The sequence below is a fragment of the Galeopterus variegatus genome, unplaced genomic scaffold (assembly GCF_000696425.1).
Source record: "Galeopterus variegatus unplaced genomic scaffold, G_variegatus-3.0.2 Scaffold923, whole genome shotgun sequence".
NCBI classification, from domain to species: Eukaryota; Metazoa; Chordata; class Mammalia; order Dermoptera; family Cynocephalidae; genus Galeopterus; species Galeopterus variegatus.
Genome location: NW_007727034.1, coordinates 408935 through 421766, shown reverse-complemented (window position 1 = coordinate 421766; position 12832 = coordinate 408935). Strand labels below are relative to the sequence as shown.

General features: G+C 48.9%; 1 protein-coding gene across 1 annotated transcript in view; it reads left to right on the top strand.

The window, feature by feature from the left end:
* NLRP1 (NLR family, pyrin domain containing 1) overlaps positions 1-12832 on the top strand; it is a 46989-nt gene that overhangs the window by 13580 nt on the left and 20577 nt on the right. The window contains exons 5-6 of the mRNA XM_008573465.1: positions 8838-9008; positions 11224-11313. Coding sequence (XP_008571687.1) covers positions 8838-9008; positions 11224-11313 — 261 coding nt within the window. The remainder of the gene's footprint in view (positions 1-8837; positions 9009-11223; positions 11314-12832) is intronic.

Sequence of the window (12832 nt, the reverse complement as noted above, 5' to 3'; positions counted from 1 at the left end):
CGTGCCCGGCAACGGATCGCACCCCTCAGTGTCGCGCCCGTACCGGACCGGGACCGGCAACGGCATCGCAACCCTCGGCGTTGCTCCCGCGCCTCGCTCAGCCAGTGAGCGGGAACCGGTCTGTATGTGGGATCCAAACCCTCGGGCGGGAGCGCCACCGCGCTTCCCAAGCGGCGCACTATCCATTGCGCCACCGGGCCGGCCCAGAATTTAATTATTTTTTATGGCTGAGTAGTATTCCATTGTGTATGTACACCACATTTTCCTTATCCGATCATCCACTGGTAGACATTTAGGTTGGTTCAAACTCTTGGCTATTGTGAATGGAGCCGTGATGCGCATGGGAGTGCAGGTGACCCTTTGACACGATGATTTCCGTTCCTTTGGATATATACCCAGTAGCGAGACTGCTGGATCGTATGGTAGCTCTATCTGTAGTTTCTTGAGAAATCTCCATACTGTATTCCTTAATGGCTGTACTAATTTACATTCCTACCAACAATGCAATGAGTTCCCCTTTCTCCGCAGCCATGTCAGCATTTGTTACTTTCTGTCTTTTTGATAACAGCCATTCTAACTGGGGTGAAATGATACCTCACTGTGGTTTTGATTTGCACTTCTCTGATGATAGTAATGTTGAGTCTTTTATCATACACCTGTTATCCATTTATATGTCTTCTTTTGAGAAATGTCTGCTCAGCTCATTTGCCCTTTTTATTTTCCTTTGGTGACTGGCTGCGGGTATGGGGATCCAAACCCTTAACCCTGGTGTTATGACACCACACTCCAGCCAACTGAGCTAACCAGCCAGTCCCCTGCCCATTTTTTAATCAGATTATTTGTTTTGTTACTATTGAGTTGAGTCCTTTGTATATTCTAGATATTAATCCCTTGTCAGATGTACAGTTTGCAAATACTTATTCCCATTCTGCAGCTGTCTTTTCACTCTGATTGTTTCCTTTGTTGTGCAGAAGGTTTTGATTGTTTCCTTTGTTGTGCAGAAGGTTTTGATTGTTTCCTTTGTTGTGCAGAAGGTTTTTAGTTTGATATAATTCCATTTTTTTAGTTTTGCTTTTGTTGCTTGTGCTTTAAAAGTCTTTCCATAAAATCTTTGCCCAATCCTGTGTCCTTTCAGCTTTTTCCCCATTCAGCATGATGTTAACTGTGAGTTTGTCATATATAGCCTTTACTGTATGAAGATACTTTCCTTCCATACCTAATTTGTTGAGCATTTGTATCTCAATGGTATCAGCTATAAGGTCTCCTTTTGCATTTCTGATTTTATTTATTTGGGTCTTTTCTTTTTTTTTTTTCTTGGTTAGTCTGGCTAATGTTTTGTTGATTTTGTTTATCTTTTCAAAAGAACAGCTTTTCACTTCACTAATCACTTATATTTTTAGTCTCAATTTCATTTATTTCTACTCTGATTTTTATTATTTCTTTTCTTCTACTTATTTTAGGTTTGGTTTGTTCTTGCTTTTCTAGTTCCTAGAGGTGCATTGTTAGGTTTTTTATTTGAGATCTTTCTATTTTTTTTTTTATTTAGGCATTTATTGCTATAAACTTTCCTCTTAACACTGCCTTGGCTATATCCTATACATGTTGATATGTTGTGTTTCTGTCCTCATTTATTTCAAGATTTTTTTTATTTCCTTCTTAATCTCTTCTTGGAATTATTGGTCTTTCAGGAGCAGGTTGTTTAATTTCCATGTATACGTGTAGTTTCAAAAGTTCTTGCTATTAATTTCTAGTTTTATTCTATTGTGGTCAGAAAAGATACCTGATATGATGATTTCGATTTTTTTGAACTTGTTGAGACTAGTTTTATAGCTCAACATATGGTCAGTCCTGGAGGATGTTTCATGTGCTGATGAGAAAAATATGTATTCTACAGCTATTGTATGAAATGTTCTATAAATGTCTGTTAGGCCCATCTGGCCTATGGAGCCACTTACATCTGATTTTTCTTTGTTGATTTTTTGTCTTGGTGATCTGTTCAATGCTGATAGTGGGTTGTTACAGTCCCCAACTACTATTGTGTTGGCATCTATCTCTCCAATTAGATCTGTAAAGCTAGGGCTAGGGCTCACAGACCCCTCGAGCCCATTGTACAGACTGGGTCACAAACCCTCCACACGCAAGTCTATGAGATAGGTTATAGGAAAAGGTCCTGGGAGCAATGGGTGAAAAAATAATAGACTTTATTCAGAGCTAGGAGCAGCCACCCTAATGGCTTCCCAGAGCATCTGTGGAAGCTTCACACATCAGAGCCATTAGTCCTTTTATACTCAAGTCCATAATCCAAAACACCCGGCAGTGGCTGCAGCCCAGTGTAGAAGTGGTCAGAAGGGAAAGGCAAGCCTCAACATGGCCCCATGCACACCAGACACTCAGCAAGATTCTGAACATCCGAGGGGCCCTGACCATTTTCTTTATATTTTCCCAACAAGATATAATAATATTTGCTTTGTATATCTGGTTGCTCCAGTGTTGGGTGCATATATATTTATAATTGTTATACCCTCTTGCTGTATTACTCCCTCTATCACTATGTAATGCCCTTCCTCATCTCTTGGTATAGATTTTGATTTAAAGTCTGTTTTTTTTTGTTTTTTTTTTTTTTCCCCTTTTTGTCTCTTTTTTTGTGACTGGCAACGGATCGCAACCCTCAGTGTCGCGCCCGTACCGGACCGGGACCGGCAACGGGATCGCAACCCTTGGTGTTGCACCCGCACCTCTCTCAGCCAGTGAGCGGCCGGTCTGTATGTGGGATCTGAACCCTCGGCGGGAGCGCCGCTGCGCTTCCCAAGCAGCGCACTGTAGCAGTGTGCCACCGGGCCGGCCCTAAAGTCTGTTTTATCTGACATATGTATAGCTACTCCTGCTTGCTTCTGTTTTCCATTTGTGTGGAATATCTTTTTCCACCCCTTCACTTTTCAGTCAATGTGTGTCTTTGTAGCCAAGGTGTGTTTCTTGTAGGCGACATATGATAAGTCATATCTTTTATCCATTCAGCCAATCTACGTCTTTTAATTAGGACATTTAATCCATTTATATTCAAGATTATTATTGATACGTGAAGTCTTACTCCTGTCATTTCATTGGTTGTTTTCTGATTGTTTTGTGTATCCTTTGTTCCTTTCTTTCTCTCTTAATGTTTATCCTTGTGGTCTAGTGGTTTTCTGTATCAGTGAGGTTTAATTCCTTTCTCTTTCTAATCCGTGTGTCTATTCTACCAGTAAGTTTTATATTTTTAGGTATTTTCATGGTGGTCGTAACTGTTTCTTCTTGTCTACATGTAGGACTCCCCTAAGCATTTCTTGTAAGGACAACTAGTGCTGATAAATTCCATTAATTTTTGTTCCTCTGAGAAAGACTTTATTTCTCCTTCATTTCTGAAGGATAGCTTTTCGGGGTATAATATTCTTTGCTGGTAGTTTTTTTCATTCAGTACTTTAACCATATCATCCCATTCTCTCCTGGCCTGTAAGGTTTCTGCTGAGAATCTGCTGTAAGTCTAATAGGGATTCCCTTATAAGTGACTTGATGCTTTTCTCTTGCTGTTTTTAGAATTCTCTCTTTGTCTTTAATTTTTGATAGTTTGGCTACAATATGTCTTGAAGAGGGCCTTTTTTGCTTGAACCTATTTGGGGACCTTGGAGCTTCCTGGATTTGGATGTTTGTATCTTTCCCAAGACAAGGGAAGTCTTCAGCTATTAATTCATTAAATATGTTTTCAATACTTTTATTGTTTTCTTCTTCTTCTGGAATGCCCATAATTCAAATATTTGTTCACCTACTAGTATCCCTATTGTTGAGACTCTCAGATGTATTTTTTATTTCATTCAATGAATTCTTCGATTCCAAGATTTGTTTGATTTTTTATGATATCTACCTCTTTGTTAAATTTCTCATTCAGACCATGAATTGTTTTTCTGATTTTACTGAATTGTTTGTCTGTATTCTCTTGTATCTCAGTGTGTTTCCATAGGAGTATTAATTTGAATTCTTCTGCCAGCAAGTTATCGATTTCTGACTCTTTGGGATCAGAATAATACTTGGAGCATTATTGTGTTTCTTTGGTGGTATCATGTTTTCTTGTTTTTTCATGTCTTGTTTGCCTACATTGATATCTGTGCATTTGGTGGAATAGTCACCTCTTTAAATTTTATAAAAGGCTTGCATGGGGAAGAACTTTCATCCACAAATGTGTCTTTGGGTTTTGATTGGGTAGAGTACAAGGCCACTATGTGGGGCTACAGAGAGGAGGCCTTGCTAGCTGCCTATCAGCAGTAGGCAAGGCAGCTAAATGGGTCTACAGTGGGGACCCTACAAGCCGCTTCTCAAGTAGTGGGCAAGGCTGCTGAGGACAAGATCTCTTGGCTGCTTCTCCAGGAGGGTGCAAATGTGCTTTATATCCACTGGCTGGAGGTGAGTTTTTTAGGGTAGGGACACATGAGCTATTTTTCTGGGTTTGAAGCTTGCACACAGAACTCAGCGCACTGGTGGGAGGGGTGGGGGTTGGCCTGTCTGATCTCTGGCCAGGGACATGGGGGTGCATCAGTTCAGCAGGCCTGAGTTTGGATTCCCACACGTGCTGGGCTGGGGTCCTAGCCACCCCTGGGTCCAGACCTCATGCCACTGTGATCACGTGAGTGTGCTGGGATAACTGCAGAGCCTAAGGCTGGGGAAGCACCAGCTACTAGCCCCAGGGCAGGGCACACTCCCACCACCACTCTGGTTTGCAGATGGCTCCATGCTGCATTGGCTTGGGTCATTAGGGTGGTGGGTGGGGAGTACACCGTATGTGCTCCTTTTCTGGAGCAATACAGCGCATGTATTCTAGGCAGCTCCCCACACTTGACTCCACGCTGTGAAGTCTTCCTGCAAAAAGATCTGCAGTCCTCTGTGGTGAGGATGGGGGTTCGTGTGAGTCCTCTGCCTGCCTTTCCCCCCTGCAAGTAAAATCTCTCCTACACCGATCCAGGTGGCAGAGACATGGCAGCTGAGGCCATGTGCCTCTCTCCTCTCTATGCTGTCATCCTGGGCTTTTGTGCTCCACAGAGGTCTCACCAGTCTCTTGCTGCACTTCTACACTCTCTCACAGACACTTCCATATTGATATTTAGCTGTCTATTAGTTTTTCTGGTCCTTTTTTGTAAGAGGAATGTGCCCCAGGCACCTCTAGTCTGCCATCTTACCCCACCTCCCCTGGGTTTGTTTGTTTGTTTAATGGGCATGTAAAACTGAGCCCATTACATAGACAAAGGCAAAGGATTTGGTACAGGAGAGGTTGGAGATCTCTAACCGGAAAGAGGAAACCAGAAAGAAGAAGGTCTTAGGAGAGCCAGAAGGACGTTGAATCAAGACACATGAGGGAAGAGACTTGGCCTCCTCTGGAACAGAAGGGAAAGAGAAGGGCTGTGTGGAAACACGGGCAGCTGAGTTGGACAATGTGAAGGACGCTGAGGCTGTCAGGTCCCACAGCAGCAGCATTCTTTAAGCAATAACCTTCTGCCAGTCACTGTCCTAAGCACATGGCATACATTGTCTCCTTTGATCAGTGTGGCCCAGGGAAGTCAGGCATCCAGCTGAGAGATGTCCCTACAGATGTGGCTTTGTGCTGGCCACCAGCCACCTCTCACGGCTGAGGGCCCACTTCCCAGATGGCTGCCTCCTGCCAGCCCACACGTCCCTTGATGACGGGTTCTACCCGCCTGGCCTGTCTGGTTTCCTGCATGTTGACATGCCCATTTCTGCCGGGCATATTCCTGCCCCCAGGACTCGTTTCACCATAAACACATGTGCCTTTTTCATGGCTTTATTCATCCCCGCATGACTCACCATTACAAGCTGTGCCGTGTGGATTCCCCTTCCCAACCTCTCCCTTGCCTCACAACTCAGTGTGTGCACACAGCCCTCCAGATCCTGAGTGCGCCCTCCCCCAGTCGCCGGACCCAGGCACCATGCCCCAGACTGGGTGGAAAGTCGTCGCCCCTTCCCGAGGGCCTACCATCCAACCCATAGCAGATGGGAGACTACCCGTGTCCCACAGAGTATTGCCAGGGTGCACCAGGTATCCAGATCAGCAGTGGGTAATAACTTTGCCCCCACAAATGTGCCTAGTGCTGCCAGCCCAGAGTGGGGCAGATGCCGACAAGCCCTACTCCAAGATGCCCCACCCCAATCCTCTTTGTGCCTGATCCAGGCCCCCACTGGAGACAGAGGGCAACAGCGATCACTGGGCTGAGGGGAAGGCTGGGCAGCAGCCCCACAACACCAGGAGGCAGGGAAGTGAGTGCCAAGAACTATTCCTGCTGAGGGAGGGAGTGCAGGAGGGAGGTGGCAGGAGATGGTATCATGAGCCAAGGCTCCACTGTCTCTTCGGACTCCACTTACAAAACACAAACTCAAGGAGAGAATTATTAGGAAATTCAATATGGCAGCCACAGAGCACTAAGCCCCAATCGCGAGACCTTCTGAGCATATGGCTGTGTGCAACTGCACTGCTCGTGCACCTGTGAAGCTGACCCTGCCTCCTCTCACATCTTCTCTCCCAGCAAGAAGCAGCAGCTTCAACTCCACATCCAACCTAGAAGCCCCCCTGGCCCCCACATCTACAGAGGCAACAAGTGCCTTGGGGTCTACTTGAAGCATCTCCCCACAGCCACTGCTCTGACCCATGTGCTCATCCCACCACCTGGACCATCTGCTCCCTTCCTGGCCACATCCAGCCACCCTCCACTGGCTGTCAGAGAGCTTTCCAGAGCAATGCAGAGATCACATCACCACTGTCCTCAAGAACTTTCAGGGGCGCATCACTGCCACCTGAACAGGGTCCGAGTATCTTATAAGGACATTGAAAGTCTACCACTATCTTGATATTTTCTAGCTTCACCCCCAAACTCCATCTCCCTGCCATGTTCCCTTTATGCCAACATCACTAAACTGTCATCGCACATCCACCTCCCAGCCAAGAGTGCCCCACCTGCACCCTCACCTTGGCAAACCACTCATTCGAGGCTCACCTTCTCCCCCTTCTCTCGTCAAAACCAGTCAATCATTCCTCTGCCTTCAGCTGCACCTAACGTGCCTTTGGTGCTATTTCACTCACTCTCTGCATATTTATTAAGTGCCTGCTATATGCCAGACAGTGCTCTAGGCAGTGGGGTACAGCTAGTAACCAAAACAGGCAAAATTCCTTCCTCTTGGAGCTTACTTTCTGTGGGGGAGGGAGGACAAAAAGCCACATAAATAAGTAAAATACCTTGCGTGTGATATGGCCAAAGAGAAAGGTTAAGCAGAAAGAAGCAGGGAGTCTGGGGTGTCTTTAAAATTGTAAATAGGGAAGATGGTGAGGCAAGATCTCACCAAGGTGACTTACTTTTGAGCAAAGACATGAAGCAGGTGAGGAAACAGACCGCGAGCTATCAGGCAAGAAGAGTGTTTCAGGTAAACGGGTCATTGTCTGTTCCCCTCCCCCCACCACCAATAACCCTGAGCAAAGAGGTTGACAGAGTGGGGATAGGAAGAGGAGCCAACTGGGGTCTCCTTCTAATATCGGGAGTCAGCGATCCCTGGAAGGCTAGCCCACCTGTAATATTTAACGCTCACTTGCATCTACACAGGACAAAATTGAGCCCCATAGAGTTTAAATTATTTTCCCCAGGTCTCAGAGCCAGGAAGCAACACCAGGATTTGAAGCCAGGTCTGACAGCAAAGCCTGGTTTTCCACTTTCCCAGTCCCCTCTCTTAGTCAAGATCCTTTAAGTGCTAGGTAACCTGCTACTAGGTTGGTCTGCAGATGGAGCCATGAGGTCCTGAGCATTCTGCTGGGAGCCAAGCGGACCCAGCCATGGGAGTCAAGGGTGGCTGAAGCAGGGCTGAGACCCCAAGAGCAGAGGATCCCATACAAGATGCCCCCTGATAGCGCCTGCATATATACAACACACAGTACATGCACAGCCCTATTCTTGCATAAATGGTAGCACTCTGCAAACACTATCCAGCACCTTGCTTTATCACCTAAAATGTGTCTTGGAGATAGCACCACGTCATTATATACAACGTTGCTGTGTTCTTTTTAATGGCAGCATGGAATTTCACTACATGAATTTACCATCAGCTTTTAATCAGTCCCCTGTGACGGGCATCCAGGTTATCTCTAGTCTTTGGCACAGCAAACAGAGCTGCAGTTAATATCCTCGTCCATGCATCCTGAGACACAGTGTATTATCTGCAGCCTAAATACCCAGAGGTGGAATTGCTGGGTAAAGCGTATGTGCATTAATAATTTTGCCCTCTAAAAAGGTTGTCCTGGAACAGCACATACTCCAGACCCCAATATGCAGTGGGGAGCCCAGGACAGGCCCTTGGTTCCGATTGAAGCCACCATACTCCCCCTCGACTTTTATTGTATCAGTTCACTCATTTTTCTTCTGGACTGTAGATGTCCTTAATATTGAAACCCACCAAAACATCCCATGTCAGCTGACTGGGTGTTTGGCAGGACTGATGTGGTTAACAATTAGGCCCGGGTATACAAGTGGAATACTGGGTAAATTACTCCTACAAGGTAGATATGGTGTGTGGGTAGTGTTCATGGGACTCACACAGGAGAGAGGGAGGCCGTCTGCATCCTGAGGGGCTCTTTGGCTGCAAGAGGAAAGTTCAAATCTCCCAGATTTCTGCAAGCCAGTGAAGTCTTTACCTTCCTTTAATGTTGCCCCAGGATCCCCAAAGGGCCACAGCTATAGCAAGGGAGAGCAGACCCCAGTTACCCAGAAGAGCCAGCCCTCGGGACAGTGACTGTGGGCTTGTGTGTGTTTCTCCTGCAGGCTGGTCAGCTGTGGCCTCACGTCCAGCTGCTGCCAGGTCCTGGCCTCTATGATCAGCGCCAGCTCCAGTCTGACGAAGCTAGACCTACAGCAGAACGACCTGGGTGACCTCGGTGTGAGGATGCTCTGTGAGGGGCTCCGGCGTCCCACCTGCCAACTCAAGTTCCTGTGGTAAGGCCCTGCGGGTCCCTGCTGGGCAGAGGGCAGGGGAGGGGAGAGAGGAAGGATAGCAGGGGACTGATTAGGGGAAGGAAAAGGGACATATAAATGCATAGTCAGCCTGGGTTCGTTACCGGCTCCACCACTTACTTACACTGCATGACTGGGGCAAGTCAGTGTCTTCTCTGAGACTCGGTTTCCTCATCTGTGTAATGGGAATAATATACCCACCTCATGGATCGTGATAAAATAAAATGTATGTAAAAACAAGGACAGGGCTGGGAAGAGTCGGGCATGATCAGATGACAACTATTAGTGAGGCTGCATGTTCTAAGGGACACTTGGGTTCACTTCAATCCAGGGCAGCGACTCATTCATTCATTTGCTCATTCATTCATTCATCGCATTTCTCCCATGCGCCAAGCACAGGGCCGGGCGCTTGGATATATAGTCAGTAAACAGACATGGTGGGCCTGCCCTCCTGAAGCTCCCACCCTAGTGGGAAAGAGGTAGGTGGGATCACCTGTTAACACACAACCTGCATTTATAAGCTCTGTGCAGCGCTCTGAAGGGGCAGCACAGGGCTCTAGGAGAGTGTAACGCTGGGGAGGATGGAACTAGATAGAAGGGCAGGAAGGGCTTCTTAGGAAGGGAGATCAGGCTGAGGCCTGAAGAAGAAATAGGAGCCTGTGAAGCCAGGTCCAGGAGGACAGTCCAGGCAAAGGGACAGCGTGCGGCAGGCTCTGGACCAGCAAGGCCCTGAGAGGCTGGAATGGAGTGGGCCCAGCCTCATTTCACGCCTTCTCCAAGCCATCACCCCCACACTGTCTCTCGGCCACTCCTCTTTCCTCCACCTCCATGAGCACAGGTCCACAGGCCATTTCTGGCTGTGGCACCTGGCCCTGCCACACACTCAGAGAACCAACAGGGGCTCCAGACCTCCCCATCCAGAGCCCTCCAGTCCAGCTCTGAGGCTCTAGGCTGGCTTTTGAAGGGGCCTGGGAAGCCTGGGCCCTCGGGCTTTCCTCCGCCAGGCCTCCATTTCGACTCTCAAACCTAAAGGAGTGATCAGGCCAAGATAACAGGGGTAAATAGTCTACACGTGGCTTCTCCCGAAACTGCTGAAACCGGCCATTTACAACCAGGGAAACTCCAGGGGCTGGCGTCCTCATGCCCCGCCGGCTCCCCACCGTGTGTTTTTGGCTATCACCATCTCCCCCATGTTGAAGAGCCTCTCCAGAGCTTGGCCTCTGCAGGCGGATCTGCATCCAGGCACCAGCTCGACATCACTTGTGAAACCCTGGTTGCCCCAGACGGGAGCTTGTTCTCTGAGGTCCTGCTAGTGTTTCTGTCTCCTTCCTTCCTGGAGCCACAGGACTCAAGTCGAGAGGAAAAACCTTCTGCTTGGAGGGCTCCGTCCCCTCCCCAGAGGGAGAAAGGCCCTGATAGCAGTGAGAGCGGTGAACACACAGCCCCTCACAGGACGCAGGGTCTTTTCAGCTCCTGCCTTCCTGTGCCTCACGACACACAGAGCAGGAGTGGCTCACCCCATGTTATAGGCTGAGGACACAGAGGCCCAAGAGAAGCCAACAACTATCCTAAACCTGACAGGAATCCCAGAACACAAGGCCTGCGATTACGGAGCCAGGACTCTCTCTTTGCAGCAACCCTTCCCACCACTGGGAAGGAAGTCCCAGGACCGATCCCTAGGTTGTCATTTGAGGCCATGGGGAATGGCCGTTCTGTGGAAGACACTGTGAAGTGCTGCCCAGATACCCTCTGGCAATGAAGACGTAACCCCCAGCCACAAGGAAGCCTGCTGGCCACCGGCTACAGGGATGGCCTCTGCCGGTGAGAGCCACCTCACCCAAAGTCATGTCCCATTCTCGGGGCGGTCTGGGTCTAATGACTGACTGATGTTGGGGTACAAAGGCCCAGCCCCTCACCCCAACTCCAGACAGCTCTAAAGGGTTGTCCCGGCTTCAGAACTCCCGTACAGCTGGCTGAGGCCTCTGCTGACACAGCCTTGCAGCCAGCAACCCCTCTGAACCAGCAACCATGGGGTGGACCCGACGACACTCCCTAACACACCTCCTCACTGCCCCCTCCATGTCAGAGCCTACAGCAGGTTCCTTCAGGAGGTGGCAGATCCCAGGGTTCTGGGCCCTGTGGACCTCGGGATCATGTGGGGGATCCCAGGGGAACCAGGCTTTCTTCATGCTTGCAGGTTGGACGAGACCCTTCTGAGCAACGAGGTGAAGGAGGAGCTGAGGGCCCTGGAGGAAGAGAGACCTCAGCTGCTTGTCTCCAGCAGATGGTAAGGGGTGGCCGACCCAGGCCCAGGGCCAAGATGTCTGGGGGTGGAGGGAGAGACAGAAAGTAACCAGGAAACCACAGCAGCCAGAGAAAGGCTTGTTTGTTTAGTGCAGATAGAATCACATCACCTCCCTCCTTAAGCCCTTCCATTAGATGAATAAGGAGATGAAGAAGTGAGAGAGCAAGTGAGTGGGCGAGCGAGTGAATGAGTCGAATTACTGAATGAGTGAGTGAGCAGTGAACAGAGATGGCTGGAACCACGAAGGCAGTGACCACGAGGGGGAGACAAAGACAAAGACACCGAGAGAGACCAACCTCACCCTCACCCCACCAGCCACACACGCTCACACACATACACACATCCTGTAGAGGGGGAAGCCCCGGGGGCAGGACAGTCCATTCTCTACCCCCTAGGAATCTGCTGCAGCCCTCATGCTACGAAGTGCATGTGTCCCCAAGTTCCTGGCTGCTGTGCCTCACCTGAGATGGAAGGGAAGAAGATCCTAGGCTTAGGAACAGGAGTCATTCATTCATTGAACAAACATTCCCTGCAGACCCACTGTGTGTCGGGCACTATTTGGGGATGTAAGGACACAGCAGTGAACAAGACAGTCATGGCCCCACCTCAGGAGCTTAGTCCAGCAGGAAGACAGACACAAGTTGTTATGCCACAAGGCTGTGTAATTACACCTGGGGTTGGTGTGGATGCATTGATGGGCCTATGTCACCTTGTCCAAAGGAGCGGAGCTGAGCTCTGAAAGATAGGAGGGGTTAGCTGGGCACAGAAGGGTTCTATTCCAGGCTCTGAAGGAGGAAAGAGCTTATCTCCTTTGAGGAACAGGAGGCCAGGTGTCTGGAGCAGCGCTATTCGAAGTGTGGTCTGTGGACCTGCAGCAACGGCATCAGCATGACCTGGGAGCTTGATAGAAATGCACATTCTCAGGCCCCCCTCCAGACCTGCTGGATTAGCGGGAGTGGGCCCAGGGAGCTGTGTTTTAACAAGCCCTCCAGGTGATTTTTAAGCACACTGAGTTTGAGAACCACTGGTCTGAAGGTCAGGGAGTAGGGGGAAAGTTGCCCAAATGGGGTTGAAGTGGGTCAGGGCCTGAGGTGGTGACCATGTGAAGACATTACAGGGCTTCTGCAGCAAAGTGACATGCTGGATTTGTATTTGAAGATCAGTTGCAGTGTAGAAAATGGGCTGGAGAGAAACAAGAGAAGAACCTGGGAGACCTTTCAGAGGATGCTGTGGTGGTTCTGTCCACAGATGCAGAGGTCTGGGCCTAGCGTAGAGGCCGTGGAGGTGGAGAGAAGAGGATAGAAAGGGGAGCTACCTGGAGGTGTCAAGGTGATCAGCTCCCAGGGTGGGCCAGGGAGGAGTCAGGATGATGCCCCAGTTCTGGCATGGATGGTGGGTGGATGACAGGGACTATAGGAGAAGCACAGGATAAGGACCAGGATCAATTCAGGCGTGTTGAATTCCAAGTGGGAATGTCCTGTAGTCAGCTCTAGCTTCCTCT